The sequence below is a fragment of the Alternaria burnsii genome (genome assembly GCF_013036055.1).
Source record: "Alternaria burnsii strain CBS107.38 chromosome Unknown 715, whole genome shotgun sequence".
Taxonomy (NCBI): domain Eukaryota; kingdom Fungi; phylum Ascomycota; class Dothideomycetes; order Pleosporales; family Pleosporaceae; genus Alternaria; species Alternaria burnsii.
This window is the reverse complement of record NW_024066116.1, coordinates 846,602-860,860: the sequence shown is the minus strand read 5'-3', so window position 1 is coordinate 860,860 and position 14,259 is coordinate 846,602. Positions and strand designations below refer to the sequence as shown.

At 51.4% G+C, this 14,259-nt stretch overlaps 2 protein-coding genes across 2 annotated transcripts; both read right to left on the bottom strand.

The window, feature by feature from the left end:
• Window positions 1–616: 616 nt before the first annotated feature.
• GT037_007434 (uncharacterized protein) lies at window positions 617–1,494 on the bottom strand (the record flags this gene model as incomplete). The annotated part of the gene is made up of 3 exons (XM_038932481.1): window positions 617–924; window positions 1,018–1,297; window positions 1,441–1,494. 3 exons carry the CDS (start codon window positions 1,492–1,494, stop codon window positions 617–619), a joined length of 642 nt encoding a protein of 213 aa, XP_038784969.1.
• A 1,941-nt stretch (window positions 1,495–3,435) lies between these two features.
• Window positions 3,436–7,020, bottom strand: GT037_007433 (c2h2 transcription factor; the record flags this gene model as incomplete). The annotated part of the gene is made up of 3 exons (XM_038932480.1): window positions 3,436–3,518; window positions 3,568–6,876; window positions 6,936–7,020. The coding sequence occupies 3 exons, from the start codon at window positions 7,018–7,020 to the stop codon at window positions 3,436–3,438; spliced, it is 3,477 nt and encodes a 1,158-aa protein (XP_038784968.1).
• Window positions 7,021–14,259: the final 7,239 nt, after the last annotated feature.

Here is a 14,259-nt window from a genome sequence, read left to right as displayed (position 1 = left end):
ATGGAGACGCTTCGCTGCGATCGATATACGAGCGCCACGTGCACTGAAGTGATCTTGGCCATATAGGTGCTACGACTCATTTAGAGATTGGGCGGCGATGCCCATTGATTCAGTACGGACTTCGTGCTATCTCGCATAGACTAGTATAGTATGATCAGAGGACGATCACAATCTTTGTGATACTAAAACGGTGACGTCAAGCTATAATGGGAACAGGAGCAACACGCTGGATGTAGCGATTGACTCTCGCGATCGGATTATTCCATGCTCTGTCATTCGTTACATATTTGCAGCCGAACGTCTCGCCCCCCATTTCATAAGGAAGAGGTTTTTTGTGGGGCATATATTCAAAGAAGAGATGGTATTTCAGTGGCATTAGCGAGCTACAACGTCGTTGAACCTCGCAAGACACGAGCTAGCTATTATATCGCATCCTGGCTTATCAACTTGCTCCCCTTGCACCTGCTTGGGATAGCATCTAACTTTCTCATGTGGTAGGCTTCTAGTTCGAAGAAACTCAGAGCTTTATAGCGCCATACCTAGAGAACAGACATTGATGCATACGGATATCATCCCAGTCCTTGTGGCACATCCTCACGAACACCCATATTCCCCGTCATCTAATACTCCTGACCAGCTCCCTCAGGTCTCCACCTTCTACCCACTTCTCCTCGCCACCACCGCCAACACCCAATCCACCACCGCCTCCTCCGCTAACACCCCAGCCCTCCCCTACATCACCTATTACCCTCGCCGGCTGGCCCCCAACCACAGATCCCGACGCGATCACCATATTCGGTGGCACGACAGTATGCGGCAATATCTTGACGTTCTCCTTAATAATGGCAAAAGCACCAATACTACAGTGCTGGCCAATATGCACATGTGAGGAAATGGAGATAGCTTGTATAGTTGAGTTTGGTCCTGCGCAACTTGTTCAGCTCAGCCGTTCGCAAAACTTACCCCATCTTAGACGAGACGCAGCAAGGAAAAATTAGAAAACCGATGCCAACATACCAACGAAAACATTGTCCCCAATCTTCATAGGGTAGTAATGCACCTGGCCTCTGCTAATCCGACTTGGTGGCTTAATCACGCTTCCCTGGCTAATCACCGTACACCGCCCGATACTGATGCTAGTCGGTGTTACATCTTTCCCCGAAGAAGAGGGTGCAGAGCGCGTAGGGTGAAGGTCGCCACGCAGTTGAACGTCTGCCATAATGACGGTGCGGCCTCCTAGTGTGATATTGGCTGTTCCGGTGATGGCGCTTCGCCTCGAAACTTTGTTGCCAGAGTCCTGTGGAGAGGAGTTAGTATAAGACAATTTATACGCTATACGATCATCGGAAATCGACGCAGTGGAGGTGGTGGTGACGACGAAGAGCAAAGTGTACGTGGGATAGTTGTTGATGTCAAATGTTTATGAGGAGGTAGACATACGGTCTCAATGTATTCCCCCTTAGGTGCAGCTTTCCGCGCTGCTGGCCGTGACATCTTCACAATGGACACCGTGAACTTGTTTGCTGCCCTGGTGTCTAATCAAAGTTGATGACAAGTGAGCTGTTTAGATAGTACTGCGATTGTGGTTGTCGTGAAGGATGAGTGAGATCGGAAGGTTTACGCGACCCAAGCTCCAAGATTAGCCAATCAACGCGTCGCGCGCCTTTGAGCACACCTCACGGCAAGTAGTCGCGAACGATGTTTCTTACACCTCATCCTTCGCTGAGACAAAACTTGCGATGGAGAGGGTGTTACTATTATGGAGTCGAGAACTGGGTTCTGACCTCCAGTTATCGCGGTTAGTCAGCGCGCAGTCCGCCAAGCCAACCGCATGCCGAAGAACTACCCAAATCTCGCGCACAAAACACCTACACTGCGTATGTACGTAAAGCAACGAACATCTGCCTTCCAAGCATCCACAAATTTCCCTACTTCATGCCTCCATTATCCAAATCAATCTAATCCTGCGCTACCCATCAATACCCACTCCGCTTCTGCACCCTATTGCCACGCAACCCATCGGCCCTACCCACACCCACGATGGAACATCAAGAGACGTACCAAGCCGGCCTCTCAATCCAGGAACAGCGCGCTCCTCCATTTCTTCCCCAAACCCTGACCCTGTTCCCTACCATCCCAAAAGCTATTCCAGTCCCATGATCGGCCATTCTAATCCGGAGAAGACTCCGATGTACATGCGGCGGCGGCGTCTCTCAGATCGACCATCCGAGCGCATCCGCGGGCGTCCGTAAAAGGCGCTGAATGTCAAGCCTTGCGAATGTAACTGTCTCGGACACGCGTTGCCGATTGAGACCAGGTGATTAGTTGGGTTAGCGATCTACATACGAGCGGTTTTTTCTTCTCTCAATGTTAGTTTGGTTGTCATCATTTGGGTTAAGTGAGTGAGGCTGTGAGACTTAGGCTGGAATGGTGATGGTAACGGAGTGGTTGGCCGATCTAGAGAACTAATTGTAATCTGTACACGTGCAGTGGGAGAGTTTAGGTTTGTGGTTCATTGCTTTGAGTTGGAAAAATCGAGGGTGGAAGAAGCAATTTGATTTAATGGGTATCCGATCTGGCTGTACCACGTAAATGGGCTCCGGATCTGATTTCTGCTCAGGTGGCTTTGAACTATGTTTAGGTTCAAACGGCGTCGCCGCGCTGCAGTAAAAAGATCTGGTTCGAGAACGACGCCAGACGCTATGGTCGCCAGCCACCCGCTAGCGGGACGGTGTAAAACGTCTGGGGGGCGTGCACGTGGTATTGAGCGTATGGCGGAGAAGCGTTGTCTGAAGCACCAGTGACACGTCACGGAGAGACTAAGCGTGGAGGAGGCATGCAAGGAGTGATATGTGTTTTCTCATTAGTCTGTAGCGACTTTCTCCTGGCTGCGTGATCAAAATTGACTTTTTGACCCATTGTCCCTGATGCGCCACCCATACCCTATAACCGAATCCCAAGTTCTCGTAAGGATTGTTCGTAGCATCGTTTCTTAGTGCAGTACAACCCTCACCGCTTGCGTCGCTATTGCTCGCCAGCTATGCGACTCCATAGATAGCACCATTTATACAAAAAACTTCTCCATAGTGACCCAGAAGATCCAAAATAAAGTGAAGCGCCGCGCATCCTGTGCAAAACGCCCAAAAGTAAGGAAAAGAAATAGCAGCGTTGGTAACGATACGGTCAAAACAGAGTAGACACTGTCGTATCTGCACGCATCCAAGAGATTATTCACATTGGAATAATGTTCCGAGAGACATGCAGCTGCGAGTATCGCTGAGCCACAAAGGCAATGCAGCCAATCCAGAGTGAGGAAGTAAGCTATACAAGAAGTCCGGCAAAGAATTGAGGCTGTGGTCGTCGGTAGAAACCCCATTACGAAAACCGACAGCTGAAGGAAGCGTGGTACTGTACAGGTCCAGAACGATTGGATATTTACTGTATGTGAAGCGAGTTTTCTGCGCGCTGGCTGATATGATGGGCGTGCGATTCGAGTGCGCGGGCTTGAACATGCGTGACTAAGATATTATTAGCAGGTATATAAGCCTTTCGAGATGATAGACTTACCAGGCCAAACAGCCGCCTTTGACAGCATGTAAGCCGTCACCATCAGCAACTTCGTACCATAACCGCAATGCCCGAGGTTGGAAAGACCACCAAGCATCGGTAGGTTGTTGGAAGAGATGTCATAAGCCAGCTTCATGTCTGCGTGATGAAGGATGTCGGAAATCTTCTGTAGCAACTTGATGTCTTCCTCTTCAAGCAACACAACCGCTGGCACACTGGAGAAATCAATCTCGTCTCTGCCAAGCACACCCATGTGACGACCAACACGATCTTGAACAGTTGCAACCCACTCAGCAAGGACCTGGGCGCAGTCGAAGGTACACAATGCGGATGAGTTGGGTAATTCCCGAGCTGTGAAGTCGGCATAAGAAGCGCCTAATTTGTCGGCCATGGAAAGGGAGTCAGCAGCGTAGAAAGCTGCCTTTCGGAGATGTCTCTCTCGTTTTGAAGACTGTGAGTTGGAGAGACCATTTGCATGCCCGGGGCTAATGTGATCCTGCGAACCCATCTGGCCGGGAGAACCTCCATTGATATCCATAGATGCAAACCTCTCCGGCGTCCCGTCAGCTTGACCAACAATGTCGATACCCCTAGCAAGTTCATTCGCCATTCCATCGAAATCACGTTGCCACAAAAGCTCCTTAGCACGGCCAAGGTTCACAAAAAGTCTGACATAGGCCAAGTCTAGTAGTGGTATGCAGTCAGCGGAAAGAGGACCGAACGGGCTGGGACGCTCGATACTGTGGTTGGGGTTTGCCCTCCAAGCAACTTGCCAGGCCTTGAGAGCAGGCTCTACTTGGGCATGCATGGCCTCGGTCTCCTGCGCTTTCCATAGACGTCCATTGTGCCTATTTCTAGTTTCCCAAATGTAGACGTGCATGGCGTTAATCAGCACGTAACAACCGAAAGTGCTGGGCCGGATATCACTCTCAGAAGGTCCGCTCATTGGTTGACCGCCTGCGAAAGCTTGGGGGTAAGAATTCCGCATCCGGGAGGTGGTGTTTCGTGAACTAGCTTCGAGAAGGTATGTCATGGCCGAAATGAAAGACAAACCCCGAGTCTGTGCAATCATTGGCCCTCCCATAGCCACCCACGTTTGGGGGTTGTCGACAGACCATAGATCCTCTTCACATGGAAGATCTAGATGTATCTCTGAGTTCAAGATACGTGGTGAATGCGCGTAGGCGGAGACAAGCAAGCTCGACATGGAGAAGATGGCAAAGTAAGTTCTCTTACGCTCTTCGATCTTCTTCCACTGGATCCATTGAGCATGCTCATCCACGCTATCTGCATTTTGGTCGTACTGCGAAGGCGAGCCTTCTGGCATTTCCAAATTGTCGCCGTTTGCGTGGTTGGGAGGACTAGAAGACGTTTGCTCCGGAGCTGTTGGTTTGTCCAACCCAGCAGCTTTTGCGAGGCTGACGAGCGCCGCGCAATGAGTGCTCGCAACTTCGGCGGCCTGCCGGTCACCACAGTTGTGGCCGAAGATCAGATTGAGCAGCATGGCTTGCACCAACCAAAGTGGTGGTTTGTTAATGTGGTCGTTTGCGGCATTGGACCCATTGACGGCAGAAAGGCCAGCTTTGCGGCGCTCATCAAGGTAGAACAGGATCAGCTTCTTAGCAGCCTCAAAAAGCTCTTTTGCGACATTTTGCTCAAATTCATACAACGCGCCAATCGCAGCCATGGCAAGGATAAGGCAACCACCGCCACCAACCATGGTGTCTTGGTTGTAGTTTCCGGCGGAGCGAAGCTGATATGTGTATGCTGGGGTATCGAAGGAAAGTGTAGGGATGTGCAAGAAGGGCAAGTGGGGGTGGAAATAATGAATGTACGCATTGACATAGCGCTGAATGTCGACAGTACTTGGGAGTATACCGGCCTGTGTTGAAGGCTTTGTAGTACTGTTCGACAGGGGCGAGCTGATGGCGGGTTGGGAGAATCTCCGTTGAGCTCCGTGACCGTACCCCATAGCTTGAGTCAAGTTGAACATCATAGCTTGCCTCGTAGAGTCTGTGATGGTTTCAGTAGAAAATGATGATACAGAGCTGTGTCTTGCGCTCCCGTTGAAGGAGGAAGATGATATGCTGCGGGCATCAGAAGCGAATGTCATGGGCGTCTGAAAGTACTGATTCGGCATACCGGGTATACCAGCTGAAGGGCTCATGGCCGCTAAAGGAGGTGGTGTAGAAGAGTAGAAATCATTTTGAACGCCATGGCTTCCGAGCTCTTGAGAAGTATTATTGTCCATCATGAGCTCGGGAAAGACAGGAGCCATGGCATCGAGTGTGAAAGCGGTTGGGTTGATGCTAGTATGAGTGACTAGAGGGTTGTGCCACATGGCTGCTGAGTTTGGTTGACTTGAGCCGTCTAGCATCATGTCGTTGAAACCACTCTGGCTCGCGGTACTGATGGCTGATGGCGATGAGCCATCGAGAGCCGACTCATTGGCGCCAGAAAAGACCATGGAGCTATCAATACCCATACCCCAGCCAAAATCGTCTTCCTCGATAGGGTTGTTCCCAGCGAAGGGGTTGGCGAATTGCTTAAAGGGCGATTGCGGAAGTGCAATGCCTCCGTTGAAGTGATGCAGCTGGTTCGGGTTGATGGTGGAAGCTGCTGATGATCCGAAGAACTTCTCAAGCTCATGGTCGTCAGGCCCAGCCATTCCTGGAATGGGAGCTGTGCGAAGACCGCCACCCATACCAAATCCTAGATGAGTGTCCAGTCTTGGTAGACCCGAATGCTGGCCGTGGTTGCCGACAGCTGTCGACATGCCTCTGTAGTCGAATTGACTTATGCCCGACAGACTTGAGTGTTGTGAATGGCCTGGATGGTTGTCCCTGCCGCCAGCTATCGAAGTTCCATGTGTGGCTAGGAAACTATTGAGGGCGCTCGGGTCGATGTGGCTGATGGTGTTGGCGCGCGGCCTCATGATATTGGCACCGCCCTTGGCAGCGCCGGCGTTGCTGGATATCGAGTTTTTGCGTACCCGAGCGGTCGAGTTGGGTGGGAGACCGGTCGTGCTTTCTCTACGGCCATTCCGGGGTCGTGTGTTGGCTGCGCCTTGCTGGTGGAGCTTCTGCTGGTGTCGTAGGAGAAGATCGCGTCGCGCGAAGCATCTTGTGCATTGGGGGCATTCGAACGGCTTCTCTTTTGTGTGTGATCGCTCGTGTCGCTTTAGATGCTCTAGTCGTGCAAATGAACGCGTGCATGTCGTGCAGACGTGAGGCCGGGGCTTGTCGTTTTTGGGTGGGGGGAAGGACTGGACCGTGGGCGATGTTTCGGGCTTTGCGGTAGAGGCTGAAGCTGCGATTAGCGGCTGTGGTTAGCTATCGTGGCATTGGTTGGCGCTCGTTCCTACTCACAATTGCTGGTGGTGCCTGTGCCGTTGGAGTCGTCCCCCGGCGAGTTCGCGGGGCCTGGCAGGCTCGTGCTTTCTACTTTGGCCATGATCGTGTACGTTATTGGTAATACTCCAACCAGTTCCGCAACAACAAAATCGCCTCGAGGGAGCTTGCAGATGAGCCAATAGTCGGATGGGGTAATACACGCTGCCTCAAAGTACCTAACAGCGGGCTGTCGGCGCTACCAAGGTCGAGCTCGTTGTAGCTTGCTGAGCCAACAAAGCTCTGCGAGGGAATAAAGGATGTATGGACACAAAGAGGCTGCCAACACACACGTACATGTCAGCGAGTGATACCACACGGTCGGGCAGAAGAGTGAAGACAGTACCTTGCACAGGCCTTTGTTGCGAAACGAGCGTTTATGAGCTTGTATACGCAGCGTCGCGGACGGGAAGCTCGTAGCAATGGGATATTAAGATGGAATTGGAGCTTCGGATGACAGTGGCTAATCTACAGCAAAGGTCAATTGCCAACTGCGGTCGAGCTTGGTTGAAGATGGGCAAGCCAAGGATACTGCAAGGCCTCGCAACAAGAGCAAGCCTATGCTGAGTGAAGGAAGAAGCCAGGGGAAAGGACGTGTGAGTTGGTTGGATCGGTCCGTACATAGGTCGGCGTACGTACGTGGTCTACCGCTGGTCCCGGAATGCGTAGAGCCAGTGCGGGAGCTGTGGTAAGCAGTGGCAGTGGCAGCTGGTGGAGCTGGTTGAGCACGAGGGTCCAGCCTTGATGTAAGCGTCTGTACCAGCGGTGCTGCTGGAGGCGCCGGCGGCTTTTTGCTGGTACGGCCCAAAAGGCTAGATTACAGCGCAGACACAACCTTCGGTGCCGGGCAGAGCAATTGGGCGACCGCGCAACGATTGGCCGGGGTTGCAGAAGCAGGCCGAGTCTGGGGAATCGGGCACGGGCCAAGGTTCGCGGGACGAGAGCTACCAACAGTAGATGGGCAACGAGAGTCAACAAGTACACAAAGCAAGTCGGACACGGACAAGCTGTGGCGATGTCTGTTGGAGATGTTAAGAACAGGCACGACGCAGGCGGCGTTATAGAATTGTAAGCAGATCCCCAGACTTCACGGCTCGTAAAGCTTTGGAGCTAGCCGGCGAGTGTGTCATGCAACTGGCCAGCGCCCCAGGTCGTTCGACGACGGGCCTGCAAGCACCAGGGCCTCTAGGAAAGTGGATCCTCCAGCAAACGGCCTCTCTGGCGCAGGGGTCTTCTCCGGAGTACTCCCGTTGCTCTACCCTCGCCTCTACATGCTCGTCGCAAGAGGCAGCGATGTGCGTCTGCGATCAGCAGCGTCGCCTTCAAGACGCTTCGTGGCTTGGCTGCAGCAAGTGCGCCAGGGGCCCACAGCTATGGCCTCGGCTCTGTATCAACTCGTCCTCTCTACCAGCTGCTCTACACACATGGCCTACTTTATTAGTGGAATGTGCCCCAACCATGAAGCCGCTGGATCTATAATACATCCCAGATGGGGCCGGCTTCATTTCGCCTGGCGGAGATAGATTGTCGAGCTCCAATGGCCTGCCAGTTCCATATTAATTAGCAAAAGACAATACCGTCGCTGCTCGTTCCTGAAGATTGCACGGGTCTAGGCACGACCATGCTCCCGACATGGAGTTTCAAGAGCCTGCCACAGACATCGACGAACGATGATGGTGCTGCGAGATGCGCGCACAACAATGGGGCTCGCATACACGACCCATGTATCTGCTGCCGTCAAGCGCCCGGCTATGGGAACGGACGACTACTGACAGCACGCTACGCAACACCAGCACTCCACTCAGCACCACCGGCCGACTCCAATTGCTTTTGCACACACGGGTAGCTGCTCGCGCTGACATCGGTGAGGGTTGCAAGGCCTGCAAACTTCCCCAGGAAATTCAAGGTTGAGCCTGCAGAGCTTGGACGACGGCAGGAAAGGAGGCTAGCTTTTTCGGGATCTGGGGTAAACAGCTAGCGCACGCGCTAGTGGATAGCATGGGTCGCCTAAGGACCATCCACACATAGCGCCGCATGACCACGGCCTGCAAAGTTCCCATCGCCGTCTCTCTGGCCCTTGTCTATGCTGCTCGACCCGGCCACACCTATCACCGGCACACAGCGTCAATCCCGTCTTCTTTGGCCTGCTGCTGGGTACATACGCGCATCGCAAGAACTGTTACCGCAACGTTGCGAACCACCACACTCATGCTGATCGTAGCTCAGAAACAAGAGCGGCGGATCGAGAATGAGCCGGTGGCAGTAGAGACAAACTCTTCACGCCCTGGGCTTGTACCATTGCGCAGTCACAGTGGGTATACTACTGCACCTGACCTTCGGCAGCCCAGGACCCTGACGTTCTCGGTATGTCGCGCTCGCCACACAGCGTGCGCCGCACTCGTCCCGCGACGCGCACTGGAGTGACAACGACGTATGACGGCATCGTCAGGCTGTTATCGCACTTTCGTCCATCCACTATTCTTGCTTCGGCTTAAACCTCCAGCTACCTCACAAGTCGGGTATGCATTGCCACATCCAAACTTCGGCTATGACCGCGCTGCTATCTCGCAGGTCCGACGCTGCACAAAATCCTAGCCAGTGACGTTGCGTGCTTGTGGCAATTGAAGATCGGCTGTCGCTGTGCATGAGCACCAGCAAGCTCGTGGCAGATCTGCAACCGAACGTCCACCAGGTGGAGTCAATCCTTCAGCGACATCAAAGCCATTTACGTCAATCGAAGCACTGTAGAAGAACTGTCGAACGATCAGGAATTGTTGCATGCATTACAGAGCTCTTACTGCTGATCGTGGCTGGATTCGTTGCTAAGCCACTAAAGATCATCACTATGGAATCCTCAGCATGGCATCGCAGTTGTCAACGCACATACCACTCGATCTGCGCAATCCCAGTCCTTGCCTATCTTCTGACATTTCAAGAGATCGCTCGCCAGATACAAAGTTCGCTGATCGATAAAATCTCCGGCAACACCATTCGCATAGTTCTGAGGTCACCTTAGGCCGGCAAATTCAGGCAATCCTGTCTGCGAAAACGAAAACGAAATTACATGATTTGCGATTGGTGCGGAACTGCAAGTAAACTGTTAGGCGATAGCTCGTCCACGTACCAGCTTTACTGTGATTTGTTAGCACCGATGAGCGCAGCGTGCATCTCGCTCTTGGAGGCATCGTTCTCGCGGCTGCGCAACAACGACGTGTCGGACTGCGCGTGCAGGCATGACGTGCGTTCCTTGTACAACCATCGGGACGAGTCTACACAGCGCAACTCACAAATGTGATGCCGACCGAGGCGGAAGCACATGCAGATGCTTAATGACGAGCGTCTGCTTCTTCCCGTTCGCTTCAAGTGACAGCCCGCTCGAACCGATGACGCACGCTAGCCCAATGAGGATATTCCGGCGCACTCCCCCAGACACATACCCCTCGTACTTCATCTCGAGGTCTGCGAACCGCCAGAACTGTTGCGCCCTGCAGCTCCACCTATCACGCTCCTGCATCTGCGAGGCATGAGCCGTCTCCCGTTACCATTCGTACAGGGAGCTGTTCGGAGTGACAAGAGCGAAAGCTGGGTCTGGAAGTACCGTAAAGACAAATACACAACAGATCAGCGTGCATGCAACGCAAAAGCATGGTGTTCCACTCTAATTGCACGCAACGTTACAAGATCCTGGAGGGAGAACAGCAACCCTGTATCTCACCTTGGACTTGCTACCCTCTCTTGTTCTAGTTTTCATTTCGCTTCTAGCAGTCGCTGGCAACACCCAAAATCACACCACATTACAACAGTCGTTCAAGGCTTGGTGTTGAGCGCCCAAATATAACGCAATATTGCTGACGCCAAGCCCTTTACTGACTGTACACCACTAGGAGAAGCTAGATCTGGTGGGTTTTGACGCGCGATTGCAGTGACGCTAGTATTGCAGTAGTCTGCGTCTCACGTGCACGCTTGGTACGTACCTCGCCGCTTCCTACGACCCACTACCGCTTCGCGACTGGAGCTTTGTACCTTGGCCTCCAGACGCAACTGATGGGTTAGACTCGATCCTATCCGTTCTGCTGGCAGACAGTCAGACGATACAATCAACAGCATCGACGTCATGCGCCAAGCGGATGTACTGACAATGAAACGATCCTCTAGGAATGTGCGGTACTTTTCACCCTCCCAGTGGGAGCCTAGAAGAACCTACCGCTTACCCTCATCGCTATTCTCCGATAGGTCACAACTGGAGCTCTTCCGCCGTAGCCGATACAGCGTCTTAAGTCCGCAAGTCGTTGTGCTTGTGACACCTCCATTTCTGGTAAGCTTTCGGTCTTTTACTCACCCGGTTCCGGGATGCGTCTTCAAGATCCTGAATTAGGTGTCAAAGCAAACGTTGAGGAACCACACTCCAGCTTATATGGGGCGTCTATCCACATTCGGGTGTACGGGTGGCTGTTACTGCAAATTCACATTCGCTACAGCATGCAGATGGAACAGATGTCAGCACTTCGCCGCAAGCTCTTCCTTGAGAAAAGCCACTCAACATTCTAGGGTCTATCCTAGTATGTCACTCCCGAACATGTGGCTTAAAACGCCCTTTCTTTGCTTTTGCGCCTATCCCCTGTTCCCATGTTCCCAATTCGTTGCGCGTTTAGATTTTAACTTTGCGTCTGACAGCTGTAATCATTTCCGGTCGCTTCACCCTTCGTTCAAGAATTCAGTTTGCCTCACGTACAGGTACCTTTCTTTATAGCGGCAATAGTCTTCTCATCCCGCATCCCAACACCCCACGCCGGCCGGGAAAAACCCTTTCCCTCCGCGCCCCAGAATATCTCCACACAGTATCCACTTGTCTATACCAGGAAAAGAAGCCCGCGGCTCAACAGCGGCAGATGAACAGGTTACTAGCTTTCCGCGAACCCACCAAGTGGATCTATCACCGTGGCTATGTAACCTCACGGCGCTGTATTTCGCGCATCTGTTACAAACGGCAATTCGCCTCGTCGCAAATAGATTGTCCGAGCATGTTCGCTACAACATACGACTTCAATCTGTGCCAAGTCGATGGCAAAGTCGAAGAAGAGACGTTCGGAATAGAGACTTGATTTACGGCTTACTATTCGCAGCTCCTGCATGCTGTTGTATGACTTGCATAATGTTACGCAGCTGCTGACGCAACACCAAGTCTTCTTTTTGTGCTGATTTCAAGTTTCACACAACCGGTATCGAGTGTGCATGCGAGAATGTGTATACCGATGTTCGGGCGAGAGATAGGGTTTCGACCTGGGGTGTGGAGGTTATGCCTGATTGATCGACCTAGGGAGCAGGTGATGGTATGACGGCATGGCTTAGGAGCGGAAGTGGCCGCACATATCACACAGCGAGTCGCGGCCTATTTCGCCACCATGGATAGGTTTTGCGATTCATCATAGATCTCCTGTGTGCGGCTTAGACTGACGCGAAGAAGGGCATACTACCAGAAGTACGAAGAGCATAGATGATCAGCATTGATGACCTTGACGACACGGTAATACTTCTAATGAGTAATGCAAAGTCATCAATTGCTTACACGGCAGTGAGAGTGCAGACACAAAGGCATTTCCCAGCTCGAGTGGCTTAATGCTTTACGCGTTACTTCATCTGACCTCTTTTCCATACTGTTTCATGATGGTATACTCCAAATGTCATCATCACGTGCATAGCTTCTCAAAAAAGACCGCAACATGATCACGTACTTCGTCTACTCTCGGAACCATATTGAGTTGTATCTTCACCCTCCATCAACTTACTCCGCATTTTCATTCAGCTTTTTAGAGCAGGTCTTCCACGGCCGTACTGGTTTCGCAGCGACGGCTTGTGTACAAGTTCACTTACAAGCTTCTTCTTTCTTGTATCATCACACTTGTATCTCTGTGTTGCTCGAGAAAGGAGAACTAGCTTGCAATACTGCGATGACATTTGGCGTAGTCCTGCGCCCAAAGGTGCGGCTATTAGTTTCATGGTTTTGTCGCGCTGTTACTGGGAATGCTGCTCTTCTAGCCTCTTGAGCACACGGAACCTATAAGTTTCAACCTCCAGTAAACATACACCATGTCTCCCCCCAGAATTTCCGTCTTCCAAGACTCCTGTAAGAGCAGGCATGGTGTGCTCTTGCGGTGAACTAAGAATTCAATCGTTGTATATATATGCAGATAACCACGACTTCGTCTCCACGCGTTATCAGATGAGCCTCTTAATCGCGAGATCGCTCTTGCTTCAAACGTGTATGGCGGATCTGTCTGTCTCTCTTGCTAAAGTTCGTGGTAACTCACACTTCTTACGAAAAAACATATCACGCAGTACGCGCCTGTGTTATGCTCGCATAGCGGCTGACACTACTGGTACGCTACAAAATGGTGGCAAAGTTCGTCATGCTTCCTCTGTCTGCACTTTTTCTCTGGTATTCTGCTTTGCGACTCCAAAGATCCGCAGGTATCATTAGATGAAACTGAAAGCGCAGCGATGAATGAATAAGCTGTGAATGTTGACTCCAAAGCTCGATCAGAGCATTGATGAGCTTATGCAATACCCGAAATTGATTCTTATTTGGAAGAGATAAAACATGAGAAAGTTCCCCGCATGTGTTCCAAGATTACTATTACAATGTCTCATGAGATCTTTGTGTCTCCTCGGCGCTGGTTTCCGACGCTTTTTCGCGTACTTGTATACCGTGAATCACTGTTGCTCCTCCTTCTTCCCTCCTTAACACACTTTTGTAGAGCTTAAGCAAAGAAAGAAATACAACTAGATGAGACGTATCTGCAAAAATACACCAGTTAACCCCGATGTCGCGACTCTCGCTCTCTGGTCTCTTGTCGGGACGCATTCTGAATTACTAAATATGACTTCTACACCAATCTGGGAAAGCCGGAAATCTGATATTCGAAGTTTTACGGTGCAGAAAGTACGGCTTTCTATTGTTCAACATCTAAAGTTACCCATTCTTCCAGGTTTTCTCCGCTTTCACTACAGTGTACCTAGCCTGTACACTAGAAATTATCGACGCTTTCCAAACGAGGTTGGGAAGAAAAGATATGTCAGAACACATATCATCGCGTCTGTTCTTCTTCTTTCCCTTATCTTCAAATTATAGTCCCCACCGATCATTATGCTACTCGTTCTACGGAGAGGAAAAACCTAAAAGATATCACTGATCAAGGCACGACTTCGAGCGAACAACCACACAACCGCTTACACTTCTTCTTCGCTACTTCAAAGTAATGAAAGCATACAGCCCAACCTTTTATGAAAAGAAGGAGTCAGCAGA